The sequence below is a fragment of the Oncorhynchus mykiss genome, chromosome 5 (genome assembly GCF_013265735.2).
Source record: "Oncorhynchus mykiss isolate Arlee chromosome 5, USDA_OmykA_1.1, whole genome shotgun sequence".
NCBI classification, from domain to species: Eukaryota; Metazoa; Chordata; class Actinopteri; order Salmoniformes; family Salmonidae; genus Oncorhynchus; species Oncorhynchus mykiss.
This window is the reverse complement of record NC_048569.1, coordinates 42,425,723-42,444,921: the sequence shown is the minus strand read 5'-3', so window position 1 is coordinate 42,444,921 and position 19,199 is coordinate 42,425,723. Positions and strand designations below refer to the sequence as shown.

The window sequence follows — 19,199 nt, the reverse complement described above, 5'->3', positions numbered from 1 at the left end:
TGCCCCAATCCGGAATCAACTTTAGGAGACGGTCCTGGCGCTTGCTGGACTTTTGTGGTCGCCCCGACGCCTTCTTCACAACAATTTAACCACTCTCCTTGAAGTTCTTGATGATCTGATAAATGGTTGACTTAGGTGCAATCTTACTGGCATCAATATCCTTGCCTGTGAAGCCCTTTTTCTGCAAAGCTATGATGACTGCATGTGTTTCCTTGCAGGTAACCATGGTTGACAGAGGAAGGAGAATGATTCCAAGCACCGCTCTCCTTTTAAAGCTTCCAGTCTGTTATTTGAACTTAATCAGCATGACAGTGATCTCCAGCCTTGTCCTCGTCAACACTCACACCTGTGTTAACAACATGATGTCAGCTGGTCCTTTTGTGGCAGGGCAGAAATGCAGTGGAAATGTTTTTTTTTGGGATTCAGTTCATTTGCATGGCAAAGAGGGACTTTGCAATTAATTGCATCACTCTTCATAACATTCTGGACTATATGCAAATTGCCATCATACAAACTCAGGCAGCAGACTCTGTGAAAATTAATATTTGTGTCATTCTCAACTTTTTTGGCCACGACTGTACTTGGGTTCAGCCCTACACGGGATACTACAACAACATGATGGATGACACACACACATTACCCTTGGCATGTTTATCTACCCCATCAGATGCATAATAACGTTGTTTTGGACAGAATGCCAAGCACTGCATTTCTGGTGTGTTTGTGTAGAGGACCGAGCACAAAGACACCAGTCAGAATAAACTCATGGCTCGCTGCCTGGCTTTACCCTGCAACTTGTTATGATTAGCATGGAACAATGGAGAAACACACAGTGTGCGTGCGCGCACACACACACACACACACACACACACTAGGGTTGGGCAAAATCAACTCTTCTAGTGTGATTCTATACTTATAAAATCGCACATTAGACAATGTGGCCAGACCAATTATTATTTATTTTTTTAAACTTAAAAACATTTGACAAATTCTTGTAATATATGGGAAATACTCATAACTCTCTCGTCTCTTTTATGATATTTCAGTAGGATTAGTCTATGCTTTTGGCCGTTTTTGTGTTGTAACGGCACAGAGGATTTTCTTGTCTCATAAAAGCCTAAGCTTTGCTCAACTGTAAGGTTTGTTCAAACTACTAGTTTTTTTTTTTCTTATCTTGCTCGTTATTACCTCGGGCCTACCAAGTTAAAGGTCATTCAAAAACAACTGAACTTTTAGACTATTTTAAATTCTGTTAGATTAACGTAATTGTTTAATCAGGAAATAGATTGGAGAAATCCAGGGTGCATAACCTAAAATAGAAGCTTGATAAGTCAAGTCATTCTCCTATCAAATGGAGAGAAAAGAGGAAGGTAGGCTTCAATAACAATTAGACCGTGTGTGTCTGCTATAAAAAATAACTTGTATTTGGCTTTTAGGCCCAGAAACTCCGATAGTCAAGGGAGAAAAACAAAAAAAATCCTGACTTGACATTTTGCTCCGCATTGGTGAATCTCTCTCCGTCTACATTGTTCGTGTGCATTCTGTAAATGGTTTATAATATATATATATATATTTAAATGTTATGCAGGCTATTGCAAAGGAATAGGCCTCTCAACATGGCCCTGCTGTGCACTGCCCAACTCCGCTATTTACTTAGCCTAGCCTATTTGAACATGACTGGCAACTATCTATGTCACGATGTCGTCACCGTCGACAATGCCTGTCAATCATCCTCGATAGACGATGCTGTCTTAACCTCTAAGAGAGACACACACACACACACATTTGAAACTAGGAGCAGTACACTGTTCAGGGCCACAATTTAAACCCTACAGTTAAGTTACTTCTATGTTTACAAGGGGTTAGCAGAGCTGCGGAGCAGTAAATTCTGTCACAACCATTTTAGTGGGAGGTGAAAGACGATAATGCCGTGTACTGAACCAAGTCCCTTCTGAATCTTGTCCTACAGTGTATGTAGATTGAGTAGTGAGGATTGTGCATTGTTGCTGTTGAAAACTCCTGGGTGTGTGTGTGCTACCTTTTTTGTTAAGTGTCATTCTGTCTCTCTGTCCCCACCCCAGGTGAGGAGTCTTGGTGAGCGGATCGTCCTGTACATTCTGAACCGTATCGTGTACCGCGTGGGTGAGATGGACAAACCTGAGGTGCCCTTCCTGTGCCACGGCCAGCACGACTTCGCCAAGCTCCTCTGGAAGGACGGAAACGCTGTTGGGTTCTACTCAGTCAAACCCAAAGGTGAGCGATCTCTGTCTGGTCAAACTGTCCAGTTTTTGTTTAAACCAAAACCGCTCTTATTTGATCAGTGACGTTAGCTAGTTAGTGGAGACTGGACAGTATCCCCAACTTACACAAGGCTATTCGTTAGCTTCAATCTCCTGAAGATGATTTCTGTAATGGCCAAGATATAGACTTTATACTATACCAGAAATATAGTTGCACATAGTTTTTAAATTGTTCTGTTTTTTTTTTATTTTTTATATAAGTCAGAACCCATCACAACGTTCAGTATTATTGGTACAAAGTATCGTTCCCTGTGTTTTTAAACTGTTTTTAGTGTTGCTCAGTGAAGACACAGGACCACTGCAGAGCAGGACATCGTAGTACAACCGATGAGCTGGAATGAGTTTGTCCAACGTTTTCATTAGATCCACATTGAGACGGGCAGATCGCCAGAAGATGTTTTTCCACTTTTGTTTGACTTTAATGTTCTCTAAAACGGAGAAGTGTTCCAGCAGTGTATTAAGAATCCAGACTTCACTTTACTGACTTTATTGTCCCCATGGGGACATTTTGTTGCAGTGTCATGTACACGTTTTAAATACAAAAACAAATTTGTTAACACAACTTCCATAACGGTTACATACCAATAAAAAGAGACTAGCCTGCTGTCCTTCCTGGGTCGATAGGAACATTTAGCCCAAGCTATTTCGGAGGGATATCACACCTGGCACAAATGATTTAGTTCTGTTTTTCCTGCCAAGGGGAGGAGTTCAAAGTTCGGGTACATGGGGTGGCTTGGGTCTAAAATTATTTTGTGAGCCTTGCGGAGGGCCCTGACCTTAAAAATCTCATCCAGGCCTGTCTGTTTGACTCCAAGTACCTTGCTTGCTGTGGTGACAATCCTTCTCAACATATTTATCTGGCTGACAGTGACATTGCCAAACCAACAAACAATACAAAAAGTTAAAATACTCTCAATAAAAGATTTGTAAAACCGTGTCAGTATATTAGTCAACATTAAGAGCCCAGCTTTTTGAGCAAGTACAGACTTCAGTTTTGATCTCTTGCAATGTCTCGTTTGATTATCCTGTGTTTTATATGACAATCAATAATGTATCAATCAATTATAGCATACCTTACAGACATGAACTAACAGTAAATCTCTCTACCTCTCACTCTCCAGACAGCTTGTGTAATAACTTTGTGACCCAGCGCTACCAGCTTCCTGTCATGGACTCCATGTTTGTCAGGAAGTGTCACCGTGGAAACGGCCATGGCCTGCAGATGCTGGAGGACTTTGTGGACTCTTTCAAAGACAACCAGCTTGGCCTGAAGTACCCTCTCTCTCTAACCATGTATAAAGGTTGGTAGTAGTAGTACTCTCTTTCTTTAACCGTCTATAAAGGGTCGTAGTAGTCTCTTTCTATAACCATGTATAAAGGTTGGTGGTAGTAGTTGTACTCTCTAACCATGTATTACTCTCTCTCTAAACAGGTATAAAGGGTGGTGGTAGTAGTCTCTAACCAGGTATACAGGGTGGTAGTAGTAGTATCTTTCTAAACAGGTATAAAGGGTGGTAGTAGTAGGCTCTCTCTAAACAGGTATAAAGGGTGGTAGTAGTAGGCTCTCTCTAAACAGGTATAAAGGGTGGTAGTATTTCTCTCTCTCTAAACAGGTATAAAGGATGGTAGTATTACTCTCTCTAAACAGGTATAATGGATAGTAGTATTTCTCTCTCTAAACAGGTATAAAGGATAGTATTTCTCTCTCTCTCTCTAAACAGGTATAAAGGATAGTAGTATTACTCTCTCTCTAAACAGGTATAAAGGGTGGTAGTAGTCTCTCTAACCAGGTAATAAGGGTGGTATTAGTAGTCTCTCTCTAAACAGGTATAAAGGGTGGTGGTAGTAGTCTCTCTCTTAACAGGTATAAAGGGTGGTGGTAGTAGTTTCTCTCTAAACAGGTACACAGGGTGGTAGTAGTAGTCTCTCTAACCAGGTATAAAGGGTGGTAGTAGTCTCTCTCTAATCAGGTACACAGGGGGGTGGTAGTCGTCTCTCTCTAAACAGGTATACAGAGTGGTGGTAGTAGTTTCTCTCTAACCAGGTATAAAGGATAGTAGTATTACTTTCTCTCTCTCTCTCAACAGGTATAAAGGATAGTAGTATTACTCTCTCTCTCTAAACAGGTATAAAGGATAGTAGTATTACTCTCTCTCTCTAACCAGGTATAAAGGATAGTAGTATTTCTCTCTCTCTCAACAGGTATAAAGGATAATACTATTACTCTCTCTCTCTAACCAGGTATAAAGGATAGTAGTATTACTCTCTCTCTCAACAGGTATAAAGGATAGTAGTATTACTCTCTCTCTCTAAACAGGTATAAAGGATAGTAGTATTACTCTCTCTCTCAACAGGTATAAAGGATAGTAGTATTACTCTCTCTCTCTAAACAGGTATAAAGGATAGTAGTATTACTCTCTCTCTCTCTCTCTCTCTCTCTCAACAGGTATAAATGATAGTAGTATTACTCTCTCTCTCTAAACAGGTATAAAGGATAGTAGTATTACTCTCTCTCTCTCAACAGGTATAAAGGATAGTAGTATTACTCTCTCTCTCTCTAAACAGGTATAAAGGATAGTAGTATTACTCTCTCTCTCTCAACAGGTATAAAGGATAGTAGTATTACTCTCTCTCTCTAAACAGGTATAAAGGATAGTAGTATTACTCTCTCTCTCTAAACAGGTATAAAGGATAGTAGTATTACTCTCTCTCTCTCAACAGGTATAAAGGATAGTAGTATTACTCTCTCTCTCTCTCTCTCTCAACAGGTATAAATGATAGTAGTATTACTCTCTCTCTCTAAACAGGTATAAAGGATAGTAGTATTACTCTCTCTCTCTAAACAGGTATAAAGGATAGTAGTATTACTCTCTCTCTCTAAACAGGTATAAAGGATAGTAGTATTACTCTCTCTCAACAGGTATAAAGGATAGTAGTATTACTCTCTCTCTCTCAACAGGTATAAAGGATAGTAGTATTACTCTCTCTAAACAGGTATAAAGGATAGTAGTATTACTCTCTCTCTCTCAACAGGTATAAAGGATAGTAGTATTACTCTCTCTCTCTCTCTCTCTAAACAGGTATAAAGGATAGTAGTATTACTCTCTCTCTCTAAACAGGTATAAAGGATAGTAGTATTTCTCTCTCTAAACAGGTATAAAGGATAGTAGTATTACTCTCTCTCTCTAAACAGGTATAAAGGGTGGTAGTATTACTCTCTCTCTCTCTAAACAGGTATAAAGGATAGTAGTATTACTCTCTCTCTCTAAACAGGTATAGTACTATTACTCTCTCTCTCTAACCAGGTATAAAGGATAGTAGTATTACTCTCTCTCTCTCTAAACAGGTATAAAGGATAGTAGTATTACTCTCTCTCTCTCTAAACAGGTATAAAGGATAGTAGTATTACTCTCTCTCTCTAAACAGGTATAAAGGATAGTAGTATTACTCTCTCTCTCTCTAAACAGGTATAAAGGATAGTAGTATTACTCTCTCTCTCTCAACAGGTATAAAGGATAGTAGTATTACTCTCTCTAAACAGGTATAAAGGATAGTAGTATTACTCTCTCTCTCTCAACAGGTATAAAGGATAGTAGTATTACTCTCTCTCTCTAAACAGGTATAAAGGATAGTAGTATTACTCTCTCTCTCTCTCTCTCTCAACAGGTATAAAGGATAGTAGTATTACTCTCTCTCTCTAAACAGGTATAAAGGATAGTAGTATTACTCTCTCTCTCTCTCTAAACAGGTATAAAGGATAGTAGTATTACTCTCTCTCTCTCTAAACAGGTATAGTACTATTACTCTCTCTCTAACCAGGTATAAAGGATAGTAGTATTACTCTCTCTCTCTAAACAGGTATAAAGGATAGTAGTATTACTCTCTCTCTCTCTAAACAGGTATAAAGGATAGTAGTATTACTCTCTCTCTAAACAGGTATAAAGGATAGTAGTATTACTCTCTCTCTCTCTAAACAGGTATAAAGGATAGTAGTATTACTCTCTCTCTAACCAGGTATACAGGGTAGTAGTAGTCTCTCTCTAATCCGGTACACAAGGGGGTGGTAGTCGTCTCTCTCTCTAAACAGGTATACAGAGTGGTGGTAGTAGTTTCTCTCTAAACAGGTATACAGGGTGGTAGTATTTCTCCACTACACTCTAGAGCTGTACAACTTTCCGTCCCCAAAATAAACCGGTCAATCAGTGTGTCATCTCTCCCTGACCTGCAGTGTGTGGCCGGTACCTGTGTCGGTACCCAGCTGACCAGGATCTGCTGTGGGTGGTAGAGGGAGTGGGAGGACCTTACCAGAGAGAGAATGTGGCCAGCAAGATGAAAGCCCTAGCACTGAAAGGTACTGGTACAGTGGCAGGAGGTATACAGGGATGCACACACCATGCTCTAACACCAACGGCCTGTTCAGGAAGATGTGAAGTTACAGTACCTTCAGATAGATATTTGCAATGTAGAACCGATATGATCGTCATATAGAGTAGCGAATCGCGACGTCAGCTCTATTCAGTCGCATTTCTATCCAGCTACATTTCTATCTGCGACCTCACTGAATACAACCCAGTTGATCTATCGGGACCATAGCAGGATGATGGCAGGAGAACCAGATTAGCTCCGCTGTGATGTGGGCTGGGGACTTGGTGACATCAGACAGACAGTGGTCAGACTCACATGACGGGCAGCTAATTGACTTATGATTGTCGTGCCGATTCCCATAAAGCGGTGCTCCACGCTGCGACTTCTAACGGAGACCGACGATCAGCCTCCCTGGACCACACAGACGTCAGCATGGAGGAGGACAACTTTCTGGACATCACCGTACGTCTCCGGCTCTCTCTCTCTTATCTATCCAACTTGGTCTCTTGTTTCTTTCTCTTTTTAAAAAAAATCTCCTCCTTTGCTATGCTTTCTCTTTGGGTCTCCTCCCACAGCTTTTTGAATGTATTTGTTTATAATTTAAGAATATCTTCCAACCTCAGTTCTGTAGTGTAGGGACATTATAAGTAAAGAGGAGTTGATTTTGGTCTTAATTTCTTGTTTTATAGGAGGATGTTTTGGTGGTAAATACTCCCCTGAAGTTAATAGAAGGTAAGTAGCTCAGAGAAGTCTTTAGGATCTCCATGGAGTCCTGAAATAAATAACCAATAAGAACAATTAGAGATTTTCTGAATACAGAGAAGAAGAAAAAAGTTTTGTGTGACTACACATTGGAATGAAAATGGCTACTCTTTCTCTAGCGCTGGATGGCTCACCCGTGTCAACGCGTAGCAGGAGTAGCGGACATAAAAAGCGTGGCAGAGAAGAGACAGACTCCACGGAGGAGAGCCAGCCTCTGAAGATGAACAGGTTAGACACGGAGTCTCAGTGAAATAGAAACCTACATTAAAGTATTAATGACACGTGTAGAATTCAATGTATACAGTATTTTTTTTCCAGGGCAGAAGTGCTCCTTAATTCTCATAAATTCAGTGACTATTTTACTCATCAGGCAGTCAATCAGTCAAGTCAGTCAATCAAGACTCATACCCATAGTATTTTCAACACTGTAATGTGACCTTTTGTTTCAGGTTGTAACCCAACCTATATATGGTTTTCAAGTATGAAAGCTTCCTTTTGGCTCTAAATTATAATAATACCACTGGTCTATTGTGCGTTTTAGAATGGAGGATGCAAAGTCCGAGCCCACCAACACGGCTGTAGAGGACGGAGGACAGGAGGAGGCGGAAGGAAGAGCGGGGGAGGAGTCTGGAGAGGCAGAGGCTGCTGTGGCCCAGGAGGAGATGGAGATGACGACGACCAAAGCTCAGGTGAGAAGATATGGGGGAGGGGGGGTCAATATATGAATACAGCATTAGAAAACAACGGTTCATTTGGCTGTTCTGTTTTGATTGTCATCGTTGTGTTACTATGGTTACTGTTAGAGAATAACCAGTCACTCATAGATTGTCACACTTGTTGTGTCAAATGGCACCCCCTATTCCCTATGGCCCCTGGCCAAAAGTAGTGCACTATATAGTGAATAGGGTCTCGTTTCAGACCGCATTGATTTGGCTTTAATTCAATTATCCCATAAAAACACATTGAATAACAGATTCAGACATGGGAAACACAGATAGTCAAGATGAACGGAGAACTGACTGATGGCCAGAGGGAGGAGGTAAAGGATGGAGTGGAGGTGGAGGGAGAGGCTGTACTGGAGAATAGAACGACAGAGGAAGACGTGGAGGAGGCGGCAGCAGAGGAGGAAGAGTCCATCGAGGCTGAAGTATGTGGTTCAATTCCTCAAGAGGATTAACCTTGTATGACAGTTGGAATGTGTGGGATGAGGCCATTATTGGAGCAAGGGGTTCACAGATGAGACAATGGTAGCCTTTCATTGTTGGACAGTTTAATTTTTGCACCGTGGACTTGTTTCTTTCTATGGTATGTGTTAGAAAGGGAATTGGGTAGGTTTTAACAAATGCACCTTTTTTCTGTCTTTTTTTGTCCCCTGCAGGACATATTAGAAGCAGCTCCTGTGGCGCCAGAGGGGTTGGCTGAAGCTGTGGAGGAGCAGGATCCTCTCCCGTTAGTAGACGGTCCAGCGTCTGTTTCAGAGGAGGCCCCCTCGCCTGCAGAACCACCCCCAGCAGAGCCCTCACTCTCTGGGGATGTGCGTGAGGAGGCTACACCCATGGAAGGAGGGGAGGTAGAGGGAGGAAAGGTGGGGAAAGCAGTGGATTTGTACTGTGTACAAAGGGAATTTGGGAATACGTTTTTAACAAATGCTAATTGTTCTCTTTTTGTCCTCTACGGCGCAGGACACTGTAGTAGCAACTCCCGTGGCGTCGGAGGGGTTGGCTGTGGTGGAGGATGTGGAGAAGGAGGCTCCTCTCCCGTTTGTAAAAGAGCCGGCCTCCGCTCCAGAGGAGGCCCCCTCGCCCATGGAAGGAGAGGAGGTAAAGAGAGAAGAGGTGGAGGAGCGCGCAATGGAGGAACCAGAGGTGAAGAAGAAATTGGTGGAGGTCATTGCGGTGGACAGCAGTAGCCAGGAAACGGTGGTCCAGGTGCTGGAAGGAGACCTGTCCTACCAGCCTCTGGAGGAAGGAGAGGAGGAGGAGGAGGAGGAGGAGGCGGCGAAGGAAGAGGTCCTGGTCGCGAATGAGGAAAATAAAGGGGTAGAGGAGATGGAGAATGCTACGACTACAGAGGAGTTCGAGGAGAGAAGTGAGAGCTCAGACGAGGGAGGCAAGAGTCAGGCCCTTTGGAGGAGAGTTGGGGGCAGTGGCCCGGCGGCGCCTGAACGTAAATCTAAGAGACTGAACAGAGTGGTCATCGAGCAGGACAGGGAGCAGCCAGAGGTCACAGTGGAAGAGGAGGAGAAAGCTACAACTACAGAGGAGGAGGAAGAAGAGGCTGTAGAGAAGAGTTGGGCTGAGGAAGAGGTGAAGGAAGAGGAGGAGCCACAAGTGATTGACCAGAGGGCATTGAGAAGGAAGAGCCGACCGGTCCAGACTCCAAATAAAGCCAGAGGGAAACGACACGGCAAGATCTAAACACACCAGGCATGCACAACACACACACACACAGTGATGTTTTCTGTCTGGTTTTAGGGTTTGTAAGGGGTCTAAAGTTTACTTGTATTATCTCAGTATGATGTTTAGATGCATTTACTTTAGGTAGTTCATTTATCTTTACAGAAAACGACCAAAAAAGTGTTTGAACAGGAAAACGCAGCACTCGCTGTTGTAATTCGTCAATGTGAAGTCTTTTAATGTTGTTCATATGTCATGGTAATCTTGTTTTTACTGCCTTGTTCTATAGGAACTGACTGATATTGAGTTTAACAGGCCTGTTGTGGTTTGAATGTGATTGTCACTCAAAGATTTTCACGATCAAACCCAGTTCCATGTTGTTGGAGTGATGAAATGATATTTTCCGATGCGCCTTTCGAAAAGCTGTGAATGAACGTCAAATCATGATCTTTAGGTTGCACGGCACGTACTCACACACATGCATATTGATATGTATACACACAGATACTATAGTGAATGTATCCATAGAATGTGTTTTGAATAGGAACAATCGATTTGGACATTATTGATCTTAATTTAGCAATAAAATAAATGTTTCTGATATCCTAATAGTCTTTCCCATTCATAATTTAAGATGGCGATTGATACTTTGTAATATAATTCATAGCGTGTTTAATTGAAATTGGATAAGATATGTATATTACAATAACTAGATCATACCAGCATTTTGAAGTAACTGAGTTTATGTACCATCGATATTTTTGATATAAACATTTTGTAAAATGACAACTTTCACTATTGGGAGAAAAAAAATGTTGCAACCCAAATTCCGTTAATACAATGTGAATTGTATGCCGTCATTGAGTGTTGATTCACTAGTAGAGGGCACATTGAGCCAAAGACGTGAAGCAGAATGCATCAAATGGGCTATTGATGTACCATGGTTATAGGTCAATATATAGAACCTTAACTAGGGCCGTATTCACTAGGCACCAAACGGACAACCTGAACTTGTTCAATAAAATAAAAACACTCCACTGTGCACTAATGAATATGACCCGTGCTAAAGGATTGGATGGTGCTCCCCAGCGTTTACGAGATGGTTCTAGGCAGTTGCATTGACTGTAAGGGTGTTTTCCCTCTGTATGGAAGGAAACCTGTTCTAGCCTTGGCAGATCGTGTCAATGCAACTGTTTTGATGGAAACCGTAGGCGTGTATATAATTAGTCATTGACTTGAAATAGGGTCTCCCCATTCTAGTAATTATGTTTCTATAATGTAAACCTTGATGTCAGAATGTCAGTCTCACAGATGGTGTTTTGGGTGACATGAGTTTTTGGTTTCTCCCTACTACAAACAAAAAAAAAAACACCAACGCTGCCTCTATTGTTAATCTTATTGCCTTCATAACATCTATTGTAAAAGGCAGAAATATATCCATTTTTGTATGACTGATGTGTGTTCGCTGTGTCCAGGATATGTCACATACAAGGAGCTACAGCGTACGACACCTGGTGGAGCGGCTTCCTCTCCTTAATCTGCACTGGTCTGAGAACTAGGGGTAAGTGAAGGCAATGTGGCAGAAACCTACCAGGGGATTTTGCTTTCACCTCTCCACTTCCAGATCAGTGCAGGGGAAGGAAAGGAGGCGAGGAGAGGATGCCACTCTGTACTCTTGAGATGCTCACCATGTGCTGGTTGCTGAAATACCCGTTCTTTCAACCACTGCTATACTGGATGGGTTCCATTACGTCTTGTTGCTACTCTATTCTGGTTCCCCCAAAGTGTTTTAAAGGCTTATTGTGATGCCATGAAACTGATGTACAGAATATTACACAGCCATGTTAGTTCTGTTCGTTTTCTGTTGGAATGTGTTCTGGATATGCTGCAACAGCAGAGGGAGCCAGAGTAGGTGTCGTTGAGCTGCAGCGTCGAGTATAGTGTGTATATAGCCTGTCTTGACCCTGTTGTAGCGTTTTCAGATTTGAGTTGAAAATGGAAGTCCACCACTTGGTGGCACTCACATTCTGCCACATTCAGCTGCTGTGGTTCCCTCTGTCTGGTGGTTTTATACATGCATGCTTCGTAGATATGTCTGACTGGGTTTGTGCTGGTGCTCTCCAAAAATGAAGGCTGGCTTGCCCCAAGGGGCCGTGTTCAGTAGGGTGCAACGTCAGAAATGGTTTGTTAGCCGGGTACAAGACGCTCCTTATTTGCAACGTTCAGAACATTGCACCTTCCTGAATGTACCTCGTACTTCTCTAAATCAGTCATCCTTATTGGCCTCATTCGCAACCAATAGACTTTAGACTGTCCTGAATGGTAAATGATGCCCTATATAGTGCACGCTTTTGACCAAAGCCCTATTGGCACTGGTCAAAGGGAGAAAAGGGGTACCCTTTAGGGTCGTGTTCTGTTGATTTAGTTTGCACTGTAACGTGTACCGTTTGTGGTTGGCGAGATTAACCGTTTCACCGCCCACACCTATGTTTAGTCACGGGTACTATCAGGGTCCCAATTCAGGAGATGAATCCACATTTAAATGAATGGGAAAGATGTCTATTTCAAAACAAAGAAATGTGTGCCCCCCCCCCCCCCCTCCCCCCAATCAGTTTTACATGTGATATTTTTCAACTAATAAGTAGGATTTCAAATCACCTGAATTCGCTGAGTTATAATAGATTACAGCATCTTGTCACTTCCACATAATCTGCCTCTTGTGATGTTACTGGACCTGTTGGTTTCTCAGCTGTATTACCACAGGCTACTCTTCATCTTATATCTTGCAGAACATATTTCAATTTTTGATTTCCTCCTTCTTAATACATTTTTTTTTTTTTTTTTTTTAAGTTTTTCTGAAATTACACTTTGGATTTGCTCGGTGTGTATCTAGTGGCAAACACTTACCTTTTCCCCCTTTGTTTTTTTATCGAATGCATGCATCACTTGATTGTATCTGTATATCAAGTAAACCTTGTAGAGAGGCCTGTGTAAAATAAAAAATGTGTGTGCCAGAGTGATGGCTCCAGATCTGCCTTGTCCCTGTAGTGTTGGACCCACATCTCTCTGAGTGATCTCAGCTTCCTCTCCCCGCAGCCTGTCCTATTCCCCACTGGAGCACAGCCCTGTGTGTGTTTGCCATCAGATAAGCCCAGCAGAGCCTTATCGTCAGCTGTCTGGAGTGCAGCAGCGAGAGGGATGTCCGTGTGTGCCACAGGAGGTTGGTGGCACCTTAATTGGGGAGGACTGGCTCATTGGTACTGGCTGGAGTGGAATAGGTGGAATGGTATCAAACACGTGTGTTTTTGATGCCATTCCATTCGCTTCGTTCCAGACATTATGAGCCCATCCTCCCCTCAGCAGCCTCCACTGGTGTGTACGGGATGTGTGTGAGCCAAGCTGCAGGTCTTCTATGTGGCTGTTTTCTCCTGTTTGTGTGTTCCTGCCTCTCTCACCGACTCTTCTTCCCCCTCTCCCAGCCGCTCTCTCTTCATTGCTGGTCTGGTGTGTGTAATTGATAGCACCATATTGCTGTGGTGTAGCTGGTTTAATGGGGCTTGACACAGCAAGGGAAAGCTGCATGCAGCCTGGGACAGGACTTAACCCTTTAACCTACCACTCTATACACACACACACACACACACACACACACACACACACACACACACACACACACACACACACACGCATGCAGTATACAAATTCACGCACTTCTTTCATTCTCCTTTATTTTTTGTCTTTCTCTCACCACGCACACACGATGGTAGTAACATCAATATGTTGTTTTCTTGTACTGTTATCAGTAGACAGAAAAATAGCATATTAGGTGTGTGTGATTGAGACACCGAGGCCCCTCTCGCTCGCTCTCTGACTCGAAGGGAACACCGACAGTTCTTCCAGGCAGCGGTAGCTATTGTCCACTGTTTTGCTCGACTGAGTCTAAGTGTGTCTGACGGAGGTAAATGACTAGGAGTGTTTCCCAACCCTCTGTGGTGGTCTCAGCTGTAGTTCCTGCTCCAACCAGAAGGGGCCAGTGTGGTTCCAAGGTCCCAGAACACAACACAACCCAGTGGGTAGTTAGCTTGGCTTCCACTCAGGCATCCACCCTGGCATTCAATATGTGTTTATTTTATGTGTGGATTTCTTTGGCATACTGTATGAGACTATCAATAGATAGGGAGTGTTATCCCACCCTTCCGCACACACACACACACGTGCACGCACCATTAATCAGTTGAGGCAATAAAATGATGCCATTGTGTACGGCAAAGCAGACTTGATTATTAAAGAATGAACAAGTCAACTATATGATCATAAATGTCTGCTATGCCCAGGTAACGAGAGACCAAGGAGAGGCCCTATTTTAAGATCCGATCTCACACCGTTCCTGTTTTACCTATCACCTATTTTATTTTCCCTCTCTCTTTCGCTCTCTCTGTGTGTGTGGGGGGGGGGGGGGTTGTTGGAAAGATCTTCTTTGCCTTTTCATTCTCTCTCTTTCTCTGCTATTCTTCCCTCCTTCACTGTGCTGTTCATTCTTTGTCCACATCTTCTCTGTAGATTTATTGCCCATCTCTCTCTCTTGCTGTCTGCTCTCCCTCCCTCCTCCCTCTCTCTATCGCCCTCCTTGCCAGGCACGCAGTAGATTGGCTGTTTGCTGCACGCGCCCAGTGGAGCTCTTATCGGAGAGTGAGTGCTGATTGTTGCGTTGTCTGTCATTGTGACTGGCAGTTCAGGCTCGCACACTGAAATGGCTGATTTGGTCAATGTTTGTCTGCAGGACCTTATCTCCAAACCTTATATTAACTGTCTTGACAGTGTATGCAGGCAGTCTCTCTCCATCTCTTTACCCCCCCCTCCCCTTCTATCTTTATTTTCACTCTCTCTCCTCCCCTCTCTGGCCCCACTCTCATCCAAACCCACCACCCATCCCTCATCCTCCTCTCTCTGTCGTTTGTCTCGACCTTCGGAACCTGTTCGAGACTAACACACACACACACACACAGACAGTGTTATTGCCACAGTTGTTTCTCTCTCTCTAGAACTTCTTGTTTTATCTAAACCGTGAGGCATACATTATCTTGAAATAATGCTCTATAGAGAAACTCTTAGGTATTTAGACTTATTGATAACTATCAGTGATTGATTTGACTTCACTCACAGCAATATGGTTAATATGACAGGGAAGAATAAACAAATGCTAATCTGACAATCTTGTTGCTAATGTGTTCTGTTCACTGCTAGGGAGTGACCAGTATAGCCAATGTATAAGCAAGAGGGTTTGGTGAACAACGTTTTGGTGTTGAGTAACTTCACCTTAGATTTGTGTTAGCTCTACCAGAGCTAATGCCTGGGAATCAGTTCAGTGGGCTAAGGTACTATTGAGTCTCGAATGACCCTTGTGTGGTTTTGGGGTTACACATCTCTACCCATACTCAAACTCTGTCTCCTCATCAGTGACATTGGAGCTCATTTGCAGCTTTCGATCGGAGAGCATCGATAAACGTGGACTGGCGGGGTAAACACGCCGTCTTAAGCAGTATTTATTTATTCTCTTTATTAGCAGGAAGCTGTTGGTTCCGTCTGCTGTCTGCAGCTGTGGTGTACACAGAGTTCACACTCACTGAGACCCCTGCCGTGTGGCGGGCTGTCAGGTTGCACACATACACACAAGCATGTGTTTTTCCAGTAATGTGGCACCTAGCTGCCTGCCTCGTTTGGATTTAGAATTTGCTTGAATGTCACGTAAAGAAGGTGTCTGTTTGTCACCGTCTGACTTTATCCACCTTTATATACTGTGTTCCGTGGATTACTGTTTGTGGAAGGTAGGATAGCGAGTAGAATTTGACTTTCCAATTAAAATACATTTCAAAGGGTGTGAGTGCATACGAGTGTGCATGTTCAATTACCTGAGTGATATTTTATAAATTCGCCTTTTGTGGGATTTAATTACATTGTGTGTGTGTAACACTTTCAGTTGTGGTGCAGTAGAGGGTAAACTTATGAGCTTGTGAAGCCTTTAAATTCCTTTGTTTCATAGTTCATTTCAATAATCCACTTCTTTATGGAGAACAAATTAACCAGCACTAAAGGAAAATACAGATTTTTTTTAAAGACGACGTGTACTATTTAGATACGAATGCTGTGTGTGCGTAGATGATGCAAGACAGCGGTCTGTCAGGATCGTATCCTCTTGAGAAATGCAGTGTATGTCCCTGTCCTGACCTCCTGTGTCTGTGTGTTACAGTACATACAGAGGGTTATGTTAGGTCAGCATGCTCAATGTGTGTTGGCTCTGTGCACAAACACGGGGAAGCTCTGCTCACTCATTGTCTGGACTCATGTCCCTACACACACACACACACACACACACACACACTGCTTGCTGGAGATATGCCAACAGAGCTCCACATTGTGCCCACTCAATAGAACAGACACACACAGGCCTGCCTACCTAACCACGCTGATCTACCAGATAGATGCATGCAGAAACCCACTAGTTAGAATCGCTACTTTGGAAATCAATATACAGTACATGGGTCATTTGATTATTTTATAAAAGGTACAGGGCCTTCGGAAAGTATTCAGAAAGATATAGGCGTCCTTCGTAACTCAGTTGCCGGAGAGGAAGGAAACTTCTCAGAGATTTCACCATGAGGCTAATAGTGATTTTAAACCAGTTAGAGTTAAATGACTGTGAAAGAAAGTTGAGGATGGATCAACAACATAAGTTACTCCACGATACTAACCTAAATGAAGGAAGCATGTACAGAATGCAAATATTCCAGAACATGCCTCCTGTTTGCAATAAGGCACTAAAGTAATACTGCAAAAAATGTGGCAAAGAAATTAACACTATGTCCTGAATACAAAACTTTGTGTTTGAGGAAAATCCAACACAACATCACTGAGTACCACTCTTAATAAAATGTTCAAGTTTGGTGGTGGCTGCAATATGGGTATGCTTGTCATCAGCAAGGTTTCCCAGAGGAAACCCTGTTTCAGTCTGGTTTCCAAACACACTGGGAGACAAATCCACCTTTTAGCAGGACAATAACCTAAAACACAAGGCCAAATATACACTGGAGTTACTTACCAAGATGACATGTATGTTCCTAAGTGGCCTAGTTACAGTTTTGACTTGAATCAGTTTGAAAATATCTGGCAAGACTAGAAAATGGCTTTCTAGCAATGGTCAACAACCAACTTGAAGAATTTCAAAAATAATGGGCAAATATTGTACAATCCAGGTTTGCAAAGTTCTGAAATACTCACAGCTGTAATTGCTGCCAAAGGTGGTTCTAACATGTGTTGACTCAGGGGATTGAATACTACAATGTGAATCTCACTTTGTAACACAGAATGTGGGAAAAATCAAGGTGGACGATTACTTCTTGAAGACACTGTGGGTAAGAACAAGAGTTTTTTTTTTTTTTTTTTTTTTAGCTTTTCACCTAACAATTAAATACTTGAAGACAAACGGTAGATCAGGTTTCCTCACAAACAAAGAAAAAAATCAACTGTTAGAGATCCTGGTAGAGATCCAACCCTCGGGGCCCCCTACAGTATCAGGCCTCCTCCCATGGTACATCACTCTGGGGCAAAATCCTAACTTCCAGTTTTGCTTAGTCATGCGTTTATCAACAGGTGGCACTGTAGTATTTGAATACCTACGTCTGCGTCCTAAATCAATCAATCAATCAATCAAATTTATTTTATATAGCCCTTCGTACATCAGCTGATATCTCAAAGTGCTGTACAGAAACCCAGCCTAAAACCCCAAACAGCAAGCAATGCAGGTGAAGAAGCACGGTGGCTAGGAAAAACTCCCTAGAAAGGCCAAAACCTAGGAAGAAACCTAGAGAGGAACCAGGCTATGTGGGGTGGCCAGTCCTCTTCTGGCTGTGCCGGGTGGAGATTATAACAAAACATGGTCAAGATGTTCAAATGTTCATAAATGACCAGCATGGTCGAATAATAATAAGGCAGAATAGTTGAAACTGGAGCAGCAGCACAGTCAGGTGGACTGGGGACAGCAAGGAGTCATCATGTCAGGTATTCCTGGGGCATGGTCCTAGGGCTCAGGTCCTCCGAGAGAGAGAGAGAAAGAAAGAAAGAATTAGAGAGAGCATATGTGGGATAGCCAGTCCTCTTCTGGCTGTGCCGGGTGGAGATTATAACAGAACATGGCCAAGATGTTCAAATGTTCATAAATGATCAGCATGGTCGAATAATAATAAGGCAGAACAGTTGAAACTGGAGCAGCAGCACAGCCAGGTGGACTGGGGACAGCAAGGAGTCATCATGTCAGGTAGTCCTGGGGCATGGTCCTAGGGCTCAGGTCCTCCGAGAGAGAGAAAGAGAGAAGGAGAGAATTAGAGAACGCACACTTAGATTCACACAGGACACCGAATAGGACAGGAGAAGTACTCCAGATATAACAAACTGACCCTAGCCCCCCGACACATAAACTACTGCAGCATAAATACTGGAGGCTGAGACAGGAGGGGTCAGGAGACACTGTGGCCCACTCCGAGGACACCCCCGGACAGGGCCAAACAGGAAGGATATAACCCCACCCACTTTGCCAAAGCACAGCCCCCACACCACTAGAGGGATATCTTCAACCACCAACTTACCATCCTGAGACAAGGCTGAGTATAGCCCACAAAGACCTCCGCCACGGCACAACTTAAGGGGGGGGGGGGGGGCGCCAACCCAGACAGGATGACCACATCAGTGACTCAACCCACTCAGGTGACGCACCTCCTCCAGGGACGGCATGAGAGAGCCCCAGTAAAGCCAGTGACTCAGCCCCTGTAATAGGGTTAGAGGCAGAGAATCCCAGTGGAAAGAGGGGAACCGGCCAGGCAGAGACAGCAAGGGTGGTTCGTTGCTCCAGAGCCTTTCCGTTCACCCTCCCACTCCTGGGCCAGACTACACTCAATCATATGACCCACTGAAGAGATGAGTCTTCAGTAAAGACTTAAAGGTTGAGACCGAGTTTGCGTCTCTGACATGGGTAGGCAGACCGTTCCATAAAAATGGAGCTCTATAGGAGAAAGCCCTGCCTCCAGCTGTTTGCTTAAAAATTCTAGGGACAATTAGGAGGCCTGCGTCTTGTGACCGTAGCGTACGTGTAGGTATGTACGGCAGGACCAAATCAGAGAGATAGATAGGAGCAAGCCCATGTAATGCTTTGTAGGTTAGCAGTAAAACCTTGAAATCAGCCCTTGCTTTGACAGGAAGCCAGTGTAGAGAGGCTAGCACTGGAGTAATATGATCAAATTTTTTGGTTCTAGTCAGGATTCTAGCAGCCGTATTTAGCACTAACTGAAGTTTATTTAGTGCTTTATCCGGGTAGCCGGAAAGTAGA

General features: G+C 43.1%; 1 protein-coding gene across 2 annotated transcripts in view; it reads left to right on the top strand.

Annotated features, from left to right (window-relative positions):
* The window catches only part of LOC110523872 (soluble lamin-associated protein of 75 kDa), a 30,682-nt gene extending 17,829 nt beyond the window's left edge, over positions 1 to 12,853 (top strand). Inside the window, exons 5-14 of one of the 2 annotated variants that reach the window (XM_021602973.2) lie at positions 2,082 to 2,253; positions 3,422 to 3,601; positions 6,529 to 6,651; positions 7,030 to 7,127; positions 7,355 to 7,397; positions 7,547 to 7,655; positions 7,969 to 8,116; positions 8,401 to 8,574; positions 8,806 to 9,012; positions 9,110 to 12,853. In XM_021602973.2, coding sequence (XP_021458648.2) covers positions 2,082 to 2,253; positions 3,422 to 3,601; positions 6,529 to 6,651; positions 7,030 to 7,127; positions 7,355 to 7,397; positions 7,547 to 7,655; positions 7,969 to 8,116; positions 8,401 to 8,574; positions 8,806 to 9,012; positions 9,110 to 9,844 — 1,989 coding nt within the window. In that variant the 3' untranslated portion in view covers positions 9,845 to 12,853. The remainder of the gene's footprint in view (positions 1 to 2,081; positions 2,254 to 3,421; positions 3,602 to 6,528; positions 6,652 to 7,029; positions 7,128 to 7,354; positions 7,398 to 7,546; positions 7,656 to 7,968; positions 8,117 to 8,400; positions 8,575 to 8,805; positions 9,013 to 9,109) is intronic. The other variant, XM_036977584.1, reaches the window with a different exon arrangement.
* The last annotated feature ends 6,346 nt before the right edge of the window (positions 12,854 to 19,199 follow it).